Source organism: Gopherus flavomarginatus, chromosome 6, assembly GCF_025201925.1.
Source record: "Gopherus flavomarginatus isolate rGopFla2 chromosome 6, rGopFla2.mat.asm, whole genome shotgun sequence".
Taxonomy (NCBI): domain Eukaryota; kingdom Metazoa; phylum Chordata; order Testudines; family Testudinidae; genus Gopherus; species Gopherus flavomarginatus.
Genome location: NC_066622.1, coordinates 125,489,938 through 125,514,209, shown reverse-complemented (window position 1 = coordinate 125,514,209; position 24,272 = coordinate 125,489,938). Strand labels below are relative to the sequence as shown.

At 39.6% G+C, this 24,272-nt stretch overlaps 1 protein-coding gene across 1 annotated transcript in view; it reads right to left on the bottom strand.

The window, feature by feature from the left end:
* Positions 1-24,272, bottom strand: part of SHTN1 (shootin 1) — a 99,717-nt gene that overhangs the window by 51,514 nt on the left and 23,931 nt on the right. Inside the window, exons 3-8 of the mRNA XM_050958994.1 lie at positions 22,571-22,631; positions 17,783-17,877; positions 15,588-15,756; positions 12,841-12,938; positions 11,801-11,882; positions 7,716-7,810 (exon numbers count right to left, since the gene is read on the bottom strand). Coding sequence (XP_050814951.1) covers positions 7,716-7,810; positions 11,801-11,882; positions 12,841-12,938; positions 15,588-15,756; positions 17,783-17,877; positions 22,571-22,631 — 600 coding nt within the window. The remainder of the gene's footprint in view (positions 1-7,715; positions 7,811-11,800; positions 11,883-12,840; positions 12,939-15,587; positions 15,757-17,782; positions 17,878-22,570; positions 22,632-24,272) is intronic.

The window sequence follows — 24,272 nt, the reverse complement described above, 5'->3', positions numbered from 1 at the left end:
AACCTCTAAAGAGAATGAATTCAAATGTTTGAAGTTACATCATTTTTGATTAATTAAATACATATTATGGTGGTGCTAGCAGAACGACTATAATTAAAGCAGCACTGGATTTATTTTTTAATCAAAAGCTTTGATTTTCAAGTGTTCTCATTCCTATGTGTGTGCGTGCTCGCTCGCTCGCTCTCTCTCACCTGCACCTAGCACACATACTCCCCTCCCAACTGCCTGCATTTCAGTGGCAGATCCTCATCACTTATAGCAAAGACAAGGGGCACAAGGCGCAGTAAATGGACCCTATTCCAGCTGTCTGCACGGTTTCCTGACTCCCACTATCTCAGTAGTAATGGTACCCTAAAAGTGCCACCTGGGAGATGCATAACCATGCAGGGAAGGGTTTGATTTGAATGGGTGGGCCCTGTATTCCACCTACTGGACATGAATAGCTCCCATCAAAATTAAGAGGAGCTGCAGGTGTTCAATCTAGACAGACCAACAGACTGACCAACACACAGACCAACCCTCTAGGTAAAAGGCCCTATTTTCAAAATAAAACGCCAGGACAATAATTCTTGGCTCACAAAATAGTCATACAAAAGACAGAAGTGCACTATGATAAAGCATATGTGCTGGCATTACTATTGCCAGCTCATTACTCAACAGTGACACATGCATATTACTCAGAGTGGTGGCTTATTTCCAGTAACAGTGTTCTGAATGAATTTATCATGAAGCTCTGAACAAGTGTGGTTAACATTAACTTTGAGCGAAAGAATGGCTTGGACAGTGTCTACACTCACTCCAAATACTGTTCATCATAATGAACACTCGCTCCAATGGCCTGTATGTTTCTGATATATTCAAAGCAAGTTCTACTCCATTTAGCAAAATGTTTAGCACATATTCTACAATTATAAAGAAAAAACCCACCTGACTGACAAAATGAGACATCAGAGCACTTCAAGATGTTGCAAAAGATATTCATGACGTAGGGGCTGACTCTGTGGGTGCTCTGGGGCTCAAGCATCCACCGAAAAAAATAGGGGTCCTCAACACCCACAGGGCCGGATTAATCTTTTGTGGACCCCAGCACCCGTACAGTGGCCCTGCCCCCTGCTGTGCCCCGAGGCCCCACCGGTCACTTCACCCCGCCTGCCACTTCACCCCACCCCCACTCGGCCTCTTCCCCCAGGGCCCTGCCTGCACTCTGCCCCAAGGCCCCGCTCCTGCTTGGCCTCTTCCCCTGAAGCCCCACCCCCACTCAGCCTCCTCCTGAAATGCCAGAGATAACATAATGTAATCATTACAAAATCATATCCAACCAATGTGTTAAAAATCATATTTTGCTAAACACATTTCTTCTATGATACCAATCTGCAGTCAGCTGTGTGACTGGATTCTTGTGTCCATACGAAGCCCCACTGAGCTTCACAGGAGTGCAAGGATCTGCTTGCATGGATGTGACTGCAGGATTGTGGTCTGTGCATTTAACACCACCTCAGAGTATTAAAGGGTTACCAACTAGAAATCAATGTCAAAATTATTAAAAGTAGTTTCAAATACTCCTGTCCCTGAGTCTCTCTAAAAATGCTGACTTTACCATCATATTTTCCAAAATTTTAACATGCTTTTCTCTCTCCTGCTGCTCATGAAAGACCCAAACTAACAATAGGAGAAACTGAATATACAGGGGAAGCAGTAAAATGGACTTCATACTAATAATTGCTGCTATCTTGGCTTGCACACCAGGGATTAAACCAGGGACCTCTAGTGCTAAAAAGCTTAAGGATAGCACTTGAGCTAAAGAGTCAGGCTCTCCACATAAGAGCTGTGACAGACCCATATCCTCTATGGGATGGTGCAAAGGAGGAGATGCATCACACACTGACCAGTTGGTTATACTGTCAAATGCATAAGGTAAATCAAACTGAAAAAATAAAATAATCTGAGGTGTTATTTGTAACAATAGATTAAAAATTAATAAAGGAGTGATTTTAAGATGATAGTCCCCCTTTTAATAGCGAAAATAATTTCTACATATACATTACTTTTTGCCACTTGTTTTCTTTGTTTAGTCTTTCTTCATTGTCAGAATTCAGTAAAGTCAAAAAAGTAATTACTTATACTTTTATGGTAGTTTCTACAATCAATGTCACTTTTATGTTCTGGTGCACTGGCACAATACTGCAATGTTTGGGTAACAATTTTGCAGGGCAAAATTTGAATCTATACTAAAAATTGCTTACAGATAATTTTTTCATATATGAAAATATTTCAGTTCTGTAGGTACTTTTGTTTTGCTTTTATTCATTCAGTTTAAAATTCTGGGTCCACGATACCAGACAGTGTCCCTGTACATTTTTACAAATATCCTAGTTCTGTAGGTACAAATGGCTTATCTCTGACAGAGACAACAATCTCTGCATCATCCGGTATTCAGAAGTAAATAACTATGCTGCACTTCAGAAGGGAAAGCTAAAGCAGTGGTGAGAAGTGCAAAAGACTTAGCAAAATGTAGGGTATGAAAGGTGATCCTTAGTAATCCCATATATTGGTTTTCGGGATATAAAAATGATATGGACATAACGGCAGGCAAACATGGCAGGAAATGGTAATAAAACAGCACCAATTGTATAGCCCTAGGAGACTTAAAGGAGGAGAAACTGCCATTTACTTGTAGTAAGTGTGATGAGTAAGTTAAACTACCCTAAGCACAAAGTATTTAGAGCAAGACATTTAGAATTAGAGAGAGAGAGAGAGAGAGAATAATTCACTTCAGTTTCCACATCTGTAACTGCTTTTGTTTTGAATACACTGAAGTGGAGTTTCAGGTATGGTTTTTGATCTATAAGATACTATTAGGCCCTGATTCAAAACTCTTAACACAAAATAAAATAAAATAACCCAATGGAAAGAGTCCCATTGACTTCAACTGGCCGTAAATGGCCAGAGAGGCTTCTACCTGAGACTGCCCCCTCTCCCCTTGCCATACTTCCACAGTTGTGACCAGTGGAAGCATTCAAGCTCCAGGTCCCTTGATATTAAAGAAGAGGGTCTGCTAGCAAGATGTTCAAGAGCCTCAGGACTTTGGAAAACCCTCCCTTTCTTGGTCCAAATAGACCCTAAGGGCATGCTTCAAAGACCATCTCTTTCCCTAGGCATTTGTGGTGGGAAGGGTGTGTGCTGAGGGCCATATAAGAAAAAATTATCTTTGTTCTGTTCAGTGGATGATTTTTATTTCCCTTTTGACTGGTCATTCCTGGTCATTTGCAGGAGGCTGCTAGATTTACTCTAGTTGGTATTGGTTCATGATAGGCACTCTCTTGTGTATCACATAAATCTAAATCTGCTTTGGTAACAAACTCATTAATCAAATAATTACGGGTTTAATTAATTGCAGTTTTAATCGCATTGTTAAACAATAGAATACCAATTGAAACAGTATTTTTCAACTCACCTCACACAAATACTGTAGTGCAATCTCTTTATTGTGAAAGTGCAACTTACAAATGTAGTTTTTTATTACATAACTGCACTCAAAAACAAAATAATGCAAAACTTTAGAGCCTAGAAGTCCACTCAGTCCTACTTCTCATTCCACCAATCACTAAGACAAAGAAGTTTGTTTACATTTATAGGAGAAAATGCTGCTCACTTCTTGTTCACAATGTCACCTGAAAGTGAGAAAAGGTATTTGCATGGGACTTTTGTATCCGGCATTGCAAGATATTTTCATGCCAGATATGCTAAATATTTGTATGCCCCTTCATTTGTCGACCACCATTCTAGAGGCCATGTTTTCATGCTGATGATGCTTGTTAAAAAAATAATCCATTAATTAAATTTGTGACTGAACTCCTGGGGGGGGGGGGGGAATTGTATGTCTCCGGCCCTATTTTACCTGCATTCTGCCATATATTTCATGTTATAGTAGTCTTGGATGATGACTCAGCACATGTTCATTTTACAAACACTTTCACTGCAGATTTAACAAAATGCAAAGAAGGTACCAGTGTGAGATTTCTAAGGATAAATGCAGCACTCGACCCAAGGTTCTGCTGGTGGCATCCAACTCAGATGATGAAAATGAACATGCGTCGGTCCACACCGCTTTGGATTGTTATAGAACAGAACCTGTTATCTGCATGGACGCATGCCCTCTGGAATGGTTGCTGAAGCATGAAGGGACATATGAATCTTTAGCACATCTGGCATGTAAATATCTTGTGACGCTGGCTACAACAGTGCCATGAGAACACCAGTGTGCGATTGGCTGAACAAGAAATAGGACTGAATGGATTTTTAGGCTTTAAAGTTTTACATTGTTTTATTTTTGAATGCAGTTATTTTTTGTACATAATTCTACATTTGTAAGTTCAACTTTCATGATAAAGAGGTTGCACTACTTATATTAGGTGAACTGAAAAATATTATTTCTTTTTTTTTACAGTGCAAATATTTGTAATCAAAAATAAACTGAGCACTGTACACTTTGTATTCTGTATTATAATTGAAATCAATATATTTGAAAATGTAGAAAAAATCCAAAAATATTTAAATAAGTGGAATTCTATTATTAACAGTGTGATTAATCACGATTAATTTTTTTAATCACTTGACAGCCCTACTAAATACCTTTAAAAATCTAGGCCTTAGTGCACGGCAAGCCACGGTGCTTTCCATTTCAAAAGAGCAGTAAAGCCAAAGTACACCATGGAACTTTTACTGCACAGTAGCAGGGTCCACGTGGCCAGTTAGCACATGGCAAGGTAGTGCGCTGTAGAGTCACACCACAACTTGCTGCACACAAAGTCTCCATGTAGACAAGTCCTTACTGTTACTCTCAGACATACTATTTCTTTACTAGTTTAAATAGTTGAAACATTGTTCCACAGTTTCTGGGATTACTTGGAGCAGAATTTTATTTATTTATTTTTTTGAAATAGAGTAACAGCATAAGACATCTTCCCTGGAGAATGATGTGTTGCAGATCTAGTTCAGCTTGTTGTTCTTGTTGACATATTCATTAGGATTGTGCTTGGCAACAGGCTGTAGTTCTTTGAAAAAAAATGTATAGCCAATGACACTTGAAAACCTGCCAGCTGTCTAATGAAGGCTTTTCTTTTTAGAGTGGTTCACTGTCATCCTGTTCTCACTTTTCTATTTTCAGTGCGGATATGATGCACAAGAATGCAAAAGGGGTGGTGTGCTTGTTGAGTGGATTGTGATGTGTATCAGAAGATGGCAGAAGACTATATTTGACAATTTTAATTATAAATATATGGGGAAAAAACCCAAAACCAAAACCAGACCAACCACCTCCAGGCAAATAAACACTAGAATCTTTGCCCTATTCTTACTCTATTTCTGTTGCTTCCACTAGTCTTTTTTTTTTTTGATAGTTTTCAAAGGAACCATAGGTCATTCATTTCTATGTAGACGGTTCAATCCTGCAAAGCCTTAAATACATGAGTATTCCTTATTCAGAGAAGCAGTCCCACTGAAGTAAATGGGACAGCTCCTAAACTGAAGTAAATTGTTACAGCTTTGAAATCATTGGGAGTTAAATGCCTAGATGCTTTTGAAAAATCTCACTAGACACTCATCTGTGTCTTAAGGTACCTAATGACCCCTTAATGTCTGGCCCTATACACCTTTGACTTTGAAACTCTTATCTTTCTCCTTGAATATCTGTATTAATGAATAGCTGGGCCAATTATTCAAATAGAAAGCTGAACAGGAACTAGAAAGTTATTTGCTATGCGTGCAGCAGCAGTGCACGCGAGTTTTGGAGCTGGAAAGCCTTATAAGCATCATGTTGTCAGCAGAGACCCTCTCTTGACTTATGGGCTGTTGGGAGGGAAGACTGAACCTGGTACCTCTCGTTCTAAAAGCATGTGCCTCCACCGACTGAGCTAAAAACCCAGCTCTGCTAGCCAAGGCTGTAGCAGGCTCAACCACCTCTGTATATGGCCCAGTCACCAGCAGGAGGACGACAAAGCGTAGCACTGTGTGGTTGTGGGCTACACTCACAGTGTCTTCTTCTTCCCCTAAAGAGTCCCCAGTTCTTTAAGTTCATTCATAGCCTACCTAGGGCTCTCAGATCAACAAAGCTTTGGGGGGTTTTGGAGGGTTTTTTTTTTTTTTTTTTTTTTTAGGAACAACTTTTTCTATGACTCTCTTAATCTATGAAGCATTATGAATATCCAGACCAAGAAAAAAGGTGTAGCTGGCAAACACCGCATCCAGTAAACATATCCATTTGCTTCCATAATCTCCCAGTCAAAAAATGCCCTTACCACACAATATGATCACTAACATAGTGGGTGGAGTTAGATGCACAGGAGTTATCCAGCAGAGATTTCTTGAAAGTCTTGGTTAAAAAAAAATAAAAAGCCAGCCAGTTGCCCAAAAGAAATTGTGCGCCCAGGAAAGCACATTCTATTCGCCTGTCTGCACCCAGGTGTTCAAAATTGAATGGACATTTCAAATTAGACTTAACATACTTCTACCGTTCACAACACTGCAGTTTTGCCAACTTTTATTTTACTGTGAGTCTTGCGATATTTGGTGCTCTCCTTAAAACCTGGGTTCCAGAGTCACATGATTATTTAAGACTCTCAGCTTCTGTTAAAAAAAAAATTTCTAGCCTACATAGTTATGGAGAAAATGCTTGATAACATAACCCATGTGTACCTTAAAGCTCAAAAACCAGGACGCAAAGAAGAAGAGCATTATTTCTTAAACTGCATGAGTTTTAAGCCAATCTCATGACTTTTCAGTGCTTGAGATTGGCAAGATTGCGCTAGAGTTTATCAGAATTCCCATGGTGAACAATACTGTCACCTAGAACAGTAGTTTTCAACCTTTTTTCATTTGCAGACCCCTAAAAAATTTCAAATAGAGGTGCGGATCCCTTTGGAAATATTAGACAGTTTGCAGACCACCAGGGTCGGCCGACCACAGGTTGAAACCCATTGACCAAGAAGCTATTGGGACAGTTATCACAGACATTCCATAATGTTCTCTCAAAGCTCATTTTCTTCTTTGTATTTTCACAACACCGAAATCTGCTTATGCCGCTCCCCCACACAGATGATTGTTTGAAATCTTCACCAACACTGAGTTTCCTCTGAAGACATATTTCAAACTGCAGACATATTTGCATATATCTGAATATCATGCTGTGTCATATTTCTTTGGTTGGCTTCATATATTCTGCGAATAAAACTATTCCACTCCAAACCAGAATGAAAAAAGCAAGTCACCCTTGCAACATTAAGCCCATATTATGGGAATATAAATTCTCATGTTATGACTGTCTGAGCCATCTCAAATTTAACAGCAAAACTTAAAAAATGAAATAGAGGGAAATGTTACATTTTACCAATTTAATTTATTAATATAAATGTATTATAGTTTCCACTTCTAAGGCACTTACCACGAAATGATAATAAAGTGTCTTATGAACATTGTAGAATTAGTCCTTAAAAATACCTGTGAAGTAGGTATTGTTAGACCGATTTTACAGGTGAAACTGATGGACAAAGGTTAAGTGACTTGCTCAATGCCATAGAAATGGTCTGTAAGAGGTCTGGGTTCCAAACAGTCTGATCTAGCCATAAAACCATCAAAACTTCTTCTCGCCTCTTTGTATTTTACAAGACTCATATTTTATGGAATTCTTTCATCTGTAGGATTTCTGTTGAACTACCCACCTCTTGTGCAAATGACTCCGCCTTCTTCCGTAAATTCTTTTCCAACTCAAAGTTTTCCTGGAGTTCTTCATATTCTTCCACTGCCAGTACAGACACTATTTGAAAAACAAAAACAGACAAAGATGAATAAAAACTAGCTAGCAAAGAAATTAACAAAAATACAGTTTGTTTTATCAGGCCATGGGACAACATTGCTCAATATATTTTGATTCCTTACAAAGAATATAAAAATGTGTAGTTCTATATGTCCATATTTCTACATTAATTTCCAACCACCTATAATATTCTGATTTTGTTTTGCCCTCCTTTTGTCCCCTAAACTTCCTCTTTATATGTGTAATCACTGAACTATTAGATACTACATTATTTCCTTCTGGTCCTAAACTGTTGTGCAGTGTTGCTATGGACTGCTACGTAGTTAAATTCTACCCAGAGATGGCTATCTTTCAGTGGTGGGTGAAATGATGCACACAATTTACTTATAATTTATGTACGTCTGTGTATGTACACGCTCCCCATGTGTACATACACATCCCAAGCTTTGTAATGTTTGGAAAGTACTTTGGGATATTTCTTGTTATATAAACATAACAAAGGACATTATTTCTATTATTTGTTTTATGTCCTGTAACGCTGGCAGTACATGATGCAAAGTTGACTATATTCCATATCAAATTCTCTAAATTAACTTTTCCTCCCATAAAATTCCCAACAATACTTATTCATATATTAAGACCTACTAAGTATGCTATTCCCCCAACACCTTTATCCATTCATGTAGGCTTTTAATAATGGCACCCACCACTGTGGCTAGTTAAAACCAAACCCATGAAATGTCTCTAGCTTAAAATTTCATTTCTATTTTCCATGAGGCTGTAAAACTCAGAAAAAAATCAGTCTACGTTTTGCTTCTCTCCACTCTCCTACCTCTCCCTCTTTTTCTCTGGTAACGATGTTGCAATATTTCTAGATAAAGATGGTTATTTCAGTGTTGTTGCATACCAGTGAGCAAGGGATAAGGTGAGACTCCGCTCATTCCCCCACTCACATATTACAGGAAGGAATAAGCTAGTGCACAACAGTACTTACTCCGTCAGACATGGACTCAAGTAACCCTGTAACGAGCACAGGGATGTAAATGGGGTCCTATTCCCCTGTGTCAGCATGTGCCACAATCTAGCCCTATAAGTGTAATACTCAATCCATAAAAGATTGTTGCATATTTTGTAAAGCAGCATGCAGTTCCAGGAAACTGACATTTGGATACCAGAGATTAGTGGCTCTGTATCAAGGGGTCTCTTTACCTCCGAGGCCAATGAGATTGCAACAAGAAGGTAATATCGGTACTATTGAGTGTAACATATTAAAACAATGGTCATGCAAGTGAGACTGATATTGCTGGCTAAAAAAATAGCCATAGCGAGGCCAGGCATTGTGCAAACTTCCTCATATTGTTCTGCTCATACACCTCAATCCTGACCTGTGAGTAATATCGATAAACCCTTAAAAAAAGTATCTTAATGACTACTTGCACACATTGCTCTCTCAATGCACTTCAGCTCTAACTGACTAAGGACTGGTTTCCGGAGTAATGACATATAATTTCAAACACCACCCTTGGCAAATCCCCTGCCTCTTTGGAGAGGAGCTTAACTATGTCTAAAGCAAAGCACTGTCAGAGGTACTTTGTGACATGGATTATAGGCTACTAAAATCCAACTGATTCTCAAATTACATTTAAAAAAGAAAATTCTCGAACAAAACAATTAGAAAAAATTTACGATAATTCACCAATCCTGGCCAGAATAATTGATTCCTTCTACATCTACAGAACTATGCAACAGAGCTGCATGGAACACAAGAGATAACAGGAATAGAGTATATGACAACTGGCAAATCGGTAATCTCCAGCGCTCTGCTGGCTCACACAAAGTACAGAGGGATCAGTCTATTGTCAAGTAATTTTGTCTGCCTATGTATCCTATCTTCTAGGTGGTAGGGCACTTCTACTACGTGCATTACCACTCATAACTGAAATACATCGCTACCCCAATATAACATGGTCGTGGGGAGCCAAAAATCCCTACTGTGTTATAAGTGAAACATCGTTATATAAGGGTAGTGGCGGCAGGGCTCCAGCAGCAATTTAAAGAGCTCCGTGCTCCGGCGGCTGCAGGGAGCCCAGGACCTTTAAATCGCCAGCTCAGCCCCGCGGCCGCAGCCCCGGAGTAGCGGCAGCAGGGCTCCGGCAGTGACTTAAAGGGCTCGGGGCTCCCCGCAGCAGCCGGAGCCCTGGACCCTTTAAAGCGCCGCTGGAGCCCTGCTGCTACCACGTTATATGCGAACCCGTGTTATATCAGGTCACGTTATAGGAGGGTAGTGGTGTATATTGCTATATTAGATGCTGGGCTGGTATTAGCCTACTCCATTGGATCTAGGCAGATGGATTGCCCCTCTGCTCAAGCACATGAAGATATTTCAACGAAACATTGTAGAAGGCGTTAAGAAGAGCCCTTGCTTTCCTCCATCACACCAGACCAGCAGACATTTCCTTGGCATAGTCTATCACGCTGATGATATGCTTTTAGGGTACTTCCACGTGGCAAGCAGGAACCTGCAGCAGCGAATCTCAGAGCCCAAGTCTACAGACTCAGACATATGGGGCTCATGCTACGGTGTTAAAAATATCTGTCTAGACATTCAAACTCGGACTGGAATGTCTATACAGCTATTTTTAGCACCGTAGTTTGAGCCCCACAAGTCCAAGTCTGTAGGCCTGGGCTCTTAGACTTGCTGCTGCGTGTTTCTGCTTGCCATGCAGACGTACCTCTAGAGTCCTCAAAGTGCTGCCTTCACGTTCTCTGATGCTCAAGCAATGGAACTGCATGTGAAAGTGAGGAAATACATAGAATCACAGAACCACAGGGTTAGAAGGGAATGCAAGGGTCATCTAGTCTAACCCCCCTGCCAACATGCAGGATTTATTGTGTCTAAACCACCAGGACACATGGCTATCCAGCCTCTTTTTGAAAACTCCTAGTGAAGGAGCTTCCATGACTTCCCTAGGCAGTTTGTTCCATCGTCCTATTGTTCTTACATGATCTATGAAAGCTTCCAGAAAGCCCACTGACGTTTCTGCAAACTCTTTCCCTGTGCTCAATAACTGCCTGTGGGTTTCACATATCAAGAACAAATACAAGCATTTCCTATTAAATATTCAAGCCAACAGCAGGCTCCTGAATTTCACAATGCTGTAGAAGGGGACAGACTACGCTGATCCTGTGTGCATCTTCCTATGACATCATAAATTGTCTGGAATCCCCACTACTTGAGAGATCACATCTGTGTCTCAGTGTGACACTTGCCAACTGCTGGATTCAAATTAATAGTCCCTTTTTGGTGTAAAAGAACAGAGCTGGTCAAAGAACGTTCTGTGAGAAGACCATGGCCTTCGGAACTCACTGGGCTCCTTGGTGTGTAACAGCCTGAAGATTTTGGGGGATGCTGCAGGACCTACCTACCTGTTTTCCCATGGGAGTTGGTGGAGAATGATTGTGGGGGAATGAGTTGGAGAAGACTTCAGACAGGAAATGCTGTATGAGTGGGGAAGATCATTCTCTTTGAATATTGACGGATGCAGCCCTTGTGTGTGCTGTTTTGAATGTAAAACTTCACAATGCATCAGGAATTGTAGATATTTAAAATTAAGTACGTAAATTAAGAGGAAGGTTGGTCCTTGTGGTTAAGACAACAAACTGGGGCTCAGGAGAGCTGGGTTTAAATTTCCACCTCTGCGACAGACTCCCTCTGAAATCCTGGATAAAGTCACTTAAATCTCTCTGTGCCTTGGTTCCCCATTGCTCACACCTTTCACCTGTCTTGACTATTTAAAGAATGAGATTTTTTTTAGAGAAGGGACTGTCTCCTACGTGTTTACGCAGTGCCTAGCACAACATGGCCCGAATGTCACTTCGGTCACTATGAAGATAAATTACAACACAATTTAAGAAAAAGCTCTGCAGATTATCTGGAGATAAAGTAGCAAGGGAGGGAGATGATGAAAACACAATATTGAGAACACACACCTCGGTTACATTTTTCCAATAGTTTCCTCTGTTCATGAACTTCTGCTGTCAGAACAGCTTTTTCTTCCTTTACTTTATTTACCTAGAAGAGTATAAATAAGATACAAACAGATGAATAATAAATTAGTGAGAATCTAATTAGTAGCATAATGTATTATTGCATCTTATTTTACATGCAAAGATTTACTTTGAATAGTTGATTTCTGACTGGAGGGTTTACTTTCGACTTTAGACTGTAATTTTCAAAGGGGTTTAAGGGCATTCCCCACCTGACTTATTGATATTTCCCTTCTCGATATAATATTGTTTTCAAACGTTATGAAGTACTGCAGAACCAAATGGGTCTTTTGGAGATTGCATTGCCCACTTTCATGATACACACCAATTCCATATTTGCACTTCTACATTGTCTTTATCCTGACAGATTCCAAGGTAACAGGTTAAAAAGTTATTAGCTTACCCACTATTGACTGAATTTTAACACAGGCAAGCTACAGTTATGCAATTTTTGGAGTGCGGAGAGGGACAAAGGGAGGGAGAGGATGTCTCTGTTTATTGTCCAAGAGCTTTTGATTGGCATATTGAATGCAGGTGTAGGGCAGACAGCACAAATGATTATAAGCTGTGATTTGCATCAGTACACAGCTTACTCTAGTATGAAACAAAGGTACATGCCACCGTCTCAAAACAGCCCCTTTGCCTGTCTAGTTACATTGATGAGTGACTGCTGACAGCTAAAAATCAGGGAAAGACCCAACGCAGATAACACCACAGTTTAGACCAGAGAATAACAATCCTTGGTCCACAAAGCCCTTCCTGGACATCCACACAAAATCAAAAAATTTGGGAGTCAGGGGATACATTAAGGTGGTCAATGAAAGGACCCGTCTCTTACGAAGTGGTCCATTGTAAAAGACTGGTGAACCCTCCGATTAGATAGTATTCAATTAACTTCACAACTGACAGTTTTCAACCAACACTACATACAAAAGGTACTGAATGCACACTAATGGTCTCGCCTTCCATGATACAATACATACTTCTTCAATTACTTCTACAAGTTTGCGCCTCAGGTTTTCCAGTTCAATAGCCAAGGTCTTCTTTTGCTCCTGAACAGATATAATTTGATCTCGCAGCTCTACATTTTCAGGAGGGGAAAAAAAAATATTTTTCATCTTATACTCGAGGAGGTGGGGTGGGGAATCCAACAATTATGTGGATACAGCCGAGCATGAAACATACTGGGCTGCAAAGACAAAATATCAGTCATAGCCTCGGCTCCATAAATACATACACAGACACATGCTTCTCTCAGGTGTCATACAACAGATCTGCAACGCGGCTACAGTTTCAGATTTGCTCTACCAAGGTAATCTCTCTTGTCCAGTTCTTTGGTCTTTGCTTTTACTGCATTCTGCTAAAAACTCTCTTTCTGCAAGGCAACATGCTATTATGAGTGCAATGCTGCCAGATGCTGAAGACGCTCAGTCCCCTCAGGAGATGCTCAGCACCTCACAAGATGAGGCCATGTGGCAACAGAAAAATATTTTTAGAGGCTGCCTGTAAAACAAATTAATGCACTTAAATTCCTTTCAGATCACGATCTCTTTCTTGTCACAATAAGATATAAACAAACAACAGGCACTTATTACTTTGGGAGGTTTTCTGTGAAGAAATACTCCTGAATAGCTGCCAATTTATAACCCTTGTGACATTATTTGAAGTGAGTCAGCATATAACCTTTTTACTGATAGAAGAGCTAATTCTAGTAATTTTCTCAGAATTTGTTTCTTAATTTACTTCATATTTTGATAATTAAATTACAATGGAATAAAACATTTGATTACAATCACTTCTTAATGGGAGCATAGGGTTTAGTTTAAAATTGTTGCTTAACACACCAAAAAAAAAGGACACACAAAGATACAGACTTACTGGTTCTATTAGTTCTCACCAAACCCTCTCATTCCCCACCTGCCTTCCATTTTTCATAGTGCTGCTGCTCTTTGAATACCAAACCATTAGCTTCAACGTCTGTTCCTAGTCAATTGCAAAGGGGCAGAGATGGTTGCTAGACATACTGGATATCGCATATTGGGAGCAGGGATTACAATTATTTAAAATCCCTGGAAATATTGGGCTTTTCAAACGTTTTCTTTTTGTCTGAAAGCAGCCTCCACCCTGCTCTCTCTGGGATGGGCACCCAGGGAACTTTCCATGCAAGTAGCTGGGCAAGTACATTGGAAAGGATTGGGGGTGTTTTCTGTGTGTTGTTTTTGGAGCAAATCAGCAAAGATCTCCCTGCTTAAACAAATGTGATCTCCCTCCAGCCAATGGGACAATACAACCCCTCCTACTACAGTGACTATTATACCACTGCTAAAATACTTTGCACTTCCATTCAAGAATCACAAATATTTAACAAATGTTACGGAAGACTCCCAGCACCGATGTGAGATAGGCAGGATTATTTATTATCCTTCTACTGTGCAGAACGAAAGTCTGAGGCACAGGGAGGTTGTAGCTTGCTCAAGATCTCACAATGAGTCAAGTGACAGAGCAGGGAATAGAAGCCAGCTATTCTAACTCCTGGAAAACAGACCATATTTCCTTCTATAATGGCGTCTTCAACAGTGACAAGAGATACAATGCCCTTTCCCCCCACCCTCACTGTGCACATGCTTACCTGAACCTTTCACTTTTGAGTTATTCTCTCCCCCTCAACTTCCTTAGTACTCTTCTCAGTACCCAACCAGACTTTTCCCTGCTCCCTCTCTTCTCAACCTCCAACAGGATCCTTGGCTTCTTTCTCCAAGGGGAAGTACTAGGAACTCTGGAGTTTGATCCCAGTTCTGACAGCGATTTGCTGTGCAGTGTTAGACAAAGCATTTAATTGCTCTGTGCCTCAGCTTTCTCGTTGGTAAAATGGGGAGAATCATACTTATCTACTACATGGGGGTGTTTTGACATTTATCTAGTTCATGTCTGCAGTGTCTGATCTTTATATTCAGACTCTTTTTTCACTAGCATAGGCTGCACCAGTATAGTAATTAAGTGAGGTCACACAAGTTAAACTGAGAGTAATTAACACGATTAAAACCACAAACACTCTGAAAGTAGTAGGATTACTGTTATTGCAATTAGAAAGAGTAGAGGTTCTCTTAAAAAGGGAGCATTTTAACCTGTCTCATAATGCTGAATTGGGGAAATCCATACATGTCCTTTGTTAGAAGTCATGCCATCATAATCAACACAAGCCTATGCAGAATCAGGCTGGGAGGGAAGCTCTTATTCCAGTAGGGATTGCTTGCGAAAAAAGAAAAGGGAGCTCAGAAACTTACTAATAAAGCAGAGTTCTCTGGGATAAGCACCCTTTGTCACCCTCAAGCTTTGCTGTTTGTGCCAGTGCAAAAGTCCCTGTTTAACTCATTTATTTTGATAGTGCCTCATGCAAAGTTAGATGGACGCAGGAAATAAAGATACTAAATGAAAGATGACAAGGAATGCTGCCTTACATGCCTACTGAAGAAACTTTACACAAACAGCAGCTGAAATAATGCCGTAGGTGACCCTGCCCCCAGTCTTTCTCTGTATGTAAAAAGTAACAAGTGACTGACCTATCACTGTTACTAGACTAACGCAAATGTTTATTTTATTGAGTCAACACTGAAATCTCTCACCTGAGTGTAGGACTCCATCACTGCATTGTAACTTGTTCTACAGTATGTGTGTTTGAGATAGTAACAGTTATCCTGCACAGTGCAGTCTATTCAACAGCAGAGCTCACCTTTCATTTGCTGTTGACAATACACCGAGTTGCACGAACCCGAGCTTCCTTCAGTTTCTGTGGATGAATCATCGTCATCGATGTTAATTTCTTCTGTAATGATATCTGGCCCCAGTTTAGCCATATACAACATGCTAATTCTTTTCAGGGTCTTATTTTCTTTGTTCAACTGAAAAGTAAAGATACACACAGTACTTAGCCAAGTATATTTTTTTTCTTCTCTATTTTAACCAGAAGATTTATCAATCATGCAGCAAGCAAGACAAAATGATATTACTTTAAAACACAGCACCTAAGACTAAAGAGGGGCCCAAACCATGAAGTTTGGCCCCCTACTACTGTGAAGTGGACATTATGGTTCAGTCAGGCCCATTTCTTACTTCATACAGGAAATGTTTCTCTCTGGTACTCCTGGTTAGTGAATATCCTAGATAGGCTCAAATCAATTAATTAGCATGCTTACTTTAATCCAATATATTCTTTGTGATAGCTGCCTCAGCTCCTATTCTTCACCATACATTGGCATTAATAAAAGTGCTAATCCTAAAGAAGTCATAATTAACTTCTAATTACTTTGATGCCAGAGTGTTAACATCATAGGTTCAATATATGTAAAAAGATAATCATAACAGAATTTAAATCATCGAATATAATATGGGTCATAATCACAGGCCAATGCCCATCCCCAGTAGTTGGGTTGGATGCTAAGCAGATGCATGGCTGGGAAAGAACAATGAGGGAGCTTAAATGAATCCCTACCATGAAGCAAGCTGGCAGGAAGAACTGGAGGATCCAGATAGCAAAAGATTCTTCGGTCTCCCTCCCAGCCTCTACTTGTTTGATCCACATCTGTATTCTGCCTGCATGCATGTAGCCCCCCCAAAGCTAACCTCCACGGTGCACAAGGGGTGTGCAATGTTTGCATGCCCATGTGCCAACATCCAAGCACCCCTCTCTGCCCCCACAGAGATCGGGTCCAGATCTGCCAGCAAGGACACGCAATGCACCCTGGTCTATGCAATCTGAAAAATGCAGCCAGAGACCATACTTCCTCCTCTGATTAGAAGGGATATCTGTACTGGGGAAAAGATCCTGAATTCTTTACCTAGGCAAAACTCCCTTCCATAAAAATGCGAGATCTGCTTGAGTACAGAGCCTCTTCAAATACATCTCATTTCCAAAGACTGAAATAAAAGAAGCAAGAGGAATCTTGCATGTTTTAATTAGCACATACTAACAAGCACATCAGCCCTACTAGACAGTGCAAGTCTTTTAACCACCCATGTGTGTCACTATGTACGTTACAAATAATGAACGGAGGAGAGGAAAGTTACATACATAAATTACTTTTCTTAGTTATATGCTGATTGATTACCTTATGAATTCTAATATCTTGTTATTATGCAAACAATTAAGTAAACACCTCTGGAAAGTACATTGCTAATGCATCTAAATTAAAGAGATTTCTTGTTGGTGTGATTTCTGCCACATCCAAAGTAGTACTCTGGGCAGGCAAAAAAAACAGCTGGCATTGCTAATGAAATTTGGTTCAAAATTGCTGTAATCCATTTTCTGATGAAGTGGCTCAGATGCATTTTGCACAACCAAAAATACATAACACAGACATAAAAACATTCTTTAATAATAATGTACTTCTGATTAGATGGAATATAGAAAATTACACACTTGGTAAATTCATCAGACTAGATGCAATCAACAGAGCACTGGAGGTCATCTTTTGCCTGCCCTTGGTTAGCTTTCACGAACAATCACCTGAAATGTAATGCTTTGGCCGACTTTTTCATTTGATTCAGATACTGAGATGCTCATTATTCCTTTATGTCACATGTGGGATAGTTTTAAACTTGTTTACCATTTAGCCCAAACACATATAAAATGGACTATAAAAAGTAATGCTCCATGAATTACTGATATCTTGCTTAATGTTCCAAAAGCATAACTAAACAGACACTTCTAAAAGGAGGGCACCTTCCATCAAAACAACAAATACATTTTACAGTGTTTCACATATGAATTATAGCTTTTACTATCTTAAAGCTATTTCATATCTCAAAGAAGGCAAACAGGCATCTGCTGTGCTTACAGGGACACACACACCCAACACCCTTCATGCAGAATAAGATCATGAAATCAGAATACAGATATAACTGAACAATTGTATTAATTGTTCTCACCTTAGAAGCCAAAGCTTCAGCACTTTCACGGCAGGTCTTTTCAATTTCAAGGTGGTTCTGCATACAATTTACTTCCTCGATAACCATGTGAGAAACTAGAAAATGGGGAAATGTGCTTATTACAAAGCTGAAAAAGCTGACTAATTTTTTACTGTAACTGACACACTCATCCCATGATTATGACTACACTGTCTTCCACATCAAAAACTTTTTAAAATGGTTTTGCAAATCAGAAAAGCACAGCCCATACAAATGCATGTAGAGAGGAAAGGTTATGAAAACAGAATGAGAGATATACTTTGTAAGCAACAATCAGAATATTATTAACCATGCTAGCAAAATTATAATTACAGAAGTTTCAGATAGCTAAAAGCAAGTCATAAATTGATAGATTTTTAAGGCCAGAAGGGACAATTTTGACAATAATCATCATTTATTAATTGAATTGTAGTAGCACACCGGCACCCTAGTTGGACCAGAACCCCATCATGCTAGGAGCTAAACAAAGAAAAGAAGGGGTCAGGGAGTGGAAGGGAGAGAGAGTCTCTGCTCCAAAGTGAGAGTTCCTTCAGGACACAGGGCACTCACATGGAGTAGTACCTTACTCCATAAGTGGGCTCACTGATTTCCAGGCATAATGTACGATTCTGTTGTTGGCTGAACACTGTATTATAAAAGCCACAGAACAGGCATGCCACACAGCTTAGTTAATACTACTGTTGAAACTTTAACTTGGGCATTTCCTGACTTTATTTGTAATTTAAACTAGGCAATTGGAACAATGCAATGACAAAAGCTTTTGTATTTTAATTATTATTTATGGCTTGATTTCTCTCTGTGCCTGGCCCTGTACTAACATAAATGAAAGACTTTACAACCTGTGCTCCCAGTCCTGCTACAATACACATAGGCAGACCCCAACACTCACATGGATCCTTTTGTGGGATTGGGGCCTAAATAAGATACAGTGATAATCAGATAGTAACACACAACAGAAATATCCACATTAGAACTTTTGAGATCATGTCAGAGTGATTGTGAAATAGGTGATTTGGTATCTGAGCACCTCATAATATTTAAATGCATTTATCCTCAAACCTCCATAAAATAGGGAAGTACTATTATCTCCATTTTACAGAGGGGAAACTGAGGCACAGACGGACTAAAGGGGGATTTTCAAAGCACAGATGGCAGTTAGGTGCCTAACTCACATTGACTTTCAGTGAGTGTTAGGCACCAGACACCGTTTATGGCTTGGAAAAGCTCCCCTCTAAGTGACTTGCCCAAGGTTACACAGGAAGTCTGTAGCAGAGTAGGGAATTGAATCTAGGTCTCTCAAGTCCTCAGGTTAGCATCTTAACCACTGCACCATCTTTACTCTGAGGGCTAGATTCTGACACCCTCAGTGTCCTGAGGCCCTGATTCTGCAGCTGACTCTGTGGTGGCAGATTGCATTCCTTGCATGGAGTCAACTGCAGAATCAAGACTTTAATATGGAAATAGGACTATTCAGACTATGATATTACACAATATCAGTAAGGACAACAGAATTTAGCTTGAAGACAGAAAAACTGAAAAAATCATTTGTATTATTTATCACCAGGAAGATAGAGTTAAAACTTAACAGCTTCACACACTAAAGAAATAGATATATTTTATTCCCCCAAAACAAGCTTGAGAATTGTGACTGGAAAAATATTTTCAGACTATGTAGTTCATTAGACAAAGATATAAAAAAATGGGCACTACTAGATACTACTAGTGCCTAGACACCACACAGATGGGCACAACACAGATGAAATAGTTTAGGAAGATAGCAAAGTGCTGACAGTTGAGAAGTTTTACCACTATTTTACAAATGTACTTTTGCTAATTCTATTTAGTCAATAATGCAAGAAAATTTTATGTTTTGAAGTTAAAAATAACTTGGAGACCATGGGGCAAGTCTTTGGCTACAGGTGAAAGGGGAGGCCATGCAAGTTGGGCCAAAGTGACCTAAAACACTCACCCTGACGTTCCTTGATTCTGGGACCACTATGTGCAGTGTTAGTCCTCCAGCATAAATAAGGCTTTGTCCACACTACAAACCTTTTAACAACGCAGCTGTGCTACTACAGCTGTGCTGCTAAAAGGCGTGCAGTGTAGTCGCTGTCTGTCGGCAAGAGAGAGCTCTCCTTCTGACAAAAAGCTTCCACTCCCAATGAGCAGCAAGCAGGAGAGCATTCCTGCAGACAAAGCGCTGTTCACACCCATGCTTTTCGACTGAAAAACTTCTGTCATTTGGGGGAGTGTTTTTTTTCCACACCCCTGAACGAAAAAAGTTTGTCATTCAGTTTCCAATGCAGATAAAGCCTTAAAGTAGCCCTTTGTCTGCTCTAATTTCTGCTGGCCATAAACAGCCTGAAAAGACCAAAAGAACAGCTGGATATTTGCAAAATATTGAGGAATCCTGGCCAACAACCTCTATCTATCCTCAGACCACGTCCCCTAAAACTTGCAGTAGAGAGAAGAGGAAAATGGGAGTTCCTCAATCATTGTGGAATCTCCTGTGCTGGGGTGATCTTTCTGTGGCCAGTTATGCTTGCTTAACAGAAAGACTACACTATTGGCATGGAGCAAAGCTGCTGCCCTTCACTGGAGGACGTGGAGGAATATATTTCAAAGAGGAAAACTTAAGAAATTGACTATTGGTGCTTTTCCTTTTGTTGTTGTTGCATCATAAACTCAGAAATTGAGGATGGATGGATAAATTATACTGGATATATCCACCAAGAGGGAAAGAACCTCATCTCAAATCCTGCATGCAGAACTAGTTAAAGTTAGGAAATCAGAACCAGGTCACATAGAACAACTAAAGATTACTCTTGGTTCACTTAAGCTTAATTAACCTGCAATTATGATTACACTCAGGAAAAAAATTCTTTCCAAATTAAATTCAAAAATATATTACTTCCTAAATCTGCCCAAAGTTCTTATTATGTTAATATTAAAATTCATAAAGCAGCACTAAGTGGCCAGAAACATCTCTAACCTTGACGTTTTTTCAGGGGTAATAATAATCTGCAGCAAATGCAGGCCAGCCAAAAACCACTTAACTAATTAGTAGTTGCAGTCACCGAGAAAACATGAATCAACACTGTTATTACAAGTGGCACATTTGAGTGGCATCTAATTATGACTTGATGAGCACGATACTTGCATTATCAACATTACTACTGCATCCCATCAGGGACTAAAAGCTGCTGATGGCATTGACTGCGAGAAACTCCCACTCAATGGTACGGCAGCACCCAACAATCTCCTTGGCAGGGGCACCCTCACTAAATGACACGTTAAGCGTAATTACTGGTAGACATTGTAAATAAACAGGATTGGAAGTGAAAATTGTACCAAGTGCATAAGACACAATCTGACACATTGGAAGTGGCAGCCTTAATTGAGAGTTTCTTTGACTGCTCAAGATCATTTCAACTGCATTTCTCGGAGGACAGTGATTATAACTGTGGAGACAGACGGCATAATGGTATCAGCACTGCTGACAGAGCAGTGAATTAAATTGTATCTGCTGTTGTGTGAAAGCCTTGATGAGAGGTACAGATCCTTAGTGGTCTTATCATTATAACACAATGGTCATGTTGTCATCAACCTTGCTGGCTCCAATTGAAAAGAAATGATTGTGTGTTGAAGCTTTCCCCCCCACCACCACCTTCTATCTCTTGTGCTGAATAGAACCAATTTTCAGAGAGCTATGAAATCACGCAATAGGGCCTAAAATGCAGCTGCTTGGCATACAAATGGGGCCCCATTAAACTGGAATCACACACAATATGTGTTTATGCCAGGAGAACAAATAGAAGCTGAGTACAGGCCAAGTTTATTCACAGACACAAAGCCGGTGTAGCTCTTCATCAATATAATTGCCTTTTATATTGTCATTTAAATAATGGACTCTATTATTGCCTTAAAATCCTAATATTCCTGGCATTTTATCACTATGTTTACAAGGTATGTTCTTTAAAAATGTGAAAGGAAGATAAAGGAAACCTATAAAATTTTACATCAAATATTACTTTGAATTTTAAGCCTTAACTACTTGACATTTTTGTCACATTCTGGTATTCACAGTATCATAACAAAAACCCAAACAGGCTGTGTTTGTTTCCACAGGAATTAGACTTCTTATTTATGAATATCCTTGCCTTATGGAGCAATTATACAAGATCATTTGAGAATAGTAAAAGTTACCATTTTTTAGGTTTGTTTTCTATAACTGTATTTGTGAACCAAATAAAATTTAAATTAACTTAGTCTCACACTGTATATTTCTGTGTGTGCTTTCCACGTCCTGTATTTCTAAATGGTCATCATGCATTGACACAAACCAGACATAACAGACCAAAATCCCATTGTAATGGTCCCTCATGAGGAGCTATTCCACTAGGATAGTTACACTCCCATTAGCTGTGCTTTGTTACTTCCAGACACCACACAGTGTCAATAGAACCATTACCATAAAAGTGTAAAACTGATCTTGACATTTTTCACAGAATAATATATGACTTGCTATAAAAATTACCAAGGGACATCGATAATTTCTTTTCTTTTAGCAGCTTGACTCCCTTCCCACCAAAAAACTCCAGCTACTCAACTTACATGGGTATAATAGCTATTCAGTTTACATGTGTATAATTCCAGAATAACTCAGCTGAGGAGACAGAGCAAAATTTGGCTACTATCTTTTGAGCTCTTACTCTAAGTGTTAATATTCCCACTAAAATGCCTACTTACTTTTTTGAAACTCTTCAAGTTTTTTGACTGCCTCATCACGCTCTTGTTTAATTTTGTCGCACTGTACCGGGGAAGAGAAAATAAGAATTCAAGTAAAGCTGTGAACATGGTCATATAATTAATAATCTGTACAATATTCATGTAAAGCCATAGGGATAGGGTAAGGAGAGATAACATATATGAACCTATAAAGCAATCATCTTTTTGCCCTCAGTCCCCTGAGATCTGTGGAGCATCTGTATTTAAAAGTTGTTGTCCAAGATGTTTCAAATCACAGCTGTCAAAAAAACCTCTGGAGTTCAATCAGTTTTCTTACTAGTGTACTGTTACTGAAACAAGTACAGCTAGTCTGCAGTTATTTTAGAAGTGTCACATCGACTGGTCCAGATGTTAGTAAATTCTATCCTACATTTTACAATAATAAAAGTAACATTAATGGCATGGGAGATATACCTTATATTTATCAAAGATGCCAACCGCTTTTTTGCACACTGTCCTACATTTCTATACAAATATACATAGAATATCTTTATCTTGGAGGTCTATACTGCTGCCCATCACCACAGTATCTGAGTGCCTTCCGTGTAAACTCAAGCGCAATGGTGAAGTCCATAGTGCACTACATAAAGTCTCTGGCACCTCTCCCTTTTTGGGATCAAAACTGTGTTTAGGATAGTGTCGGGGGGGTGTCTTTGTGGGGTTTGTGTAGAAATAGGGGCTGTGACAGTATTAGAGCAAAAGAGATGTCAGTGTTCTTAGTGTCATTCTTATGATGGAAAGGCTTTTTCAAAGGAGAAGAATAAAATGAACACTTAATTGGTAACTTGCCTCTACAGCTTTCACAACTCCATATAACAGATACAATTCCAAGAAATAATGAGTATAGCTCACATGACACATATTGTAACTGATCATCCAAATCATGGAAAACACATGACTTTATGGGGAAGAATGACACCATTACAGAAAAATAGAATGTCATGAGATTTTTCCACATAACATAACTTACATGCTCAAAGTAAGTAGGCAGTGTTCTTGCAGCTGTCTTGGTCCCAGCATATTAGAGATACAAGGTGGGTGGGTAATATTTTTGATTGGACCAACTTCTATTGATGAGAGACACAAACTTTTGAGCTTACACAGAGCTCTTCTTATTCCCGGACCTGAAGAAGAGCTCTGTGTAAGATCAAAAGCTTATTTCTCTCACCAACAGAAGTCGGTCTAATAAAAATATCACTCACCCACCTTTTCCCTCTAATGCCCAGTGTCAGTACATTCTTTCTCACATGTAGCTACACAGGACCACAATAACTAGAGATGGAGGGGATCCACCAGATCAGTATCCTTACAGTGTAACTATATTTCCAGATTATACTTTCAACATTTCAGAAGTTCATGACAGGTTAAACAGTTTTTGATTTTTAAAAGAAAAGATCGTTATATTTATGTTTCTATTTTCAGTTTGCCCACTAGGGGCCCCACTTCCAGACAACGAGGAGAGGGGCCCACAGCAACAAAGGGCCTGATCCAAAGTCAGTCAAAGTCAACTGGAATCTTTCCATTGACTCCAATGGGTATTGGATCAGGACCTCAGACAGGACCTGCTCTTCAGCAGAAGGAGGTACCACAGAGGATGTCTCCACCGCAGCTGGAAGCCAGGCCTCGGCAGAAGCCACTTTGGTGGCATCCTATGGAAAACATG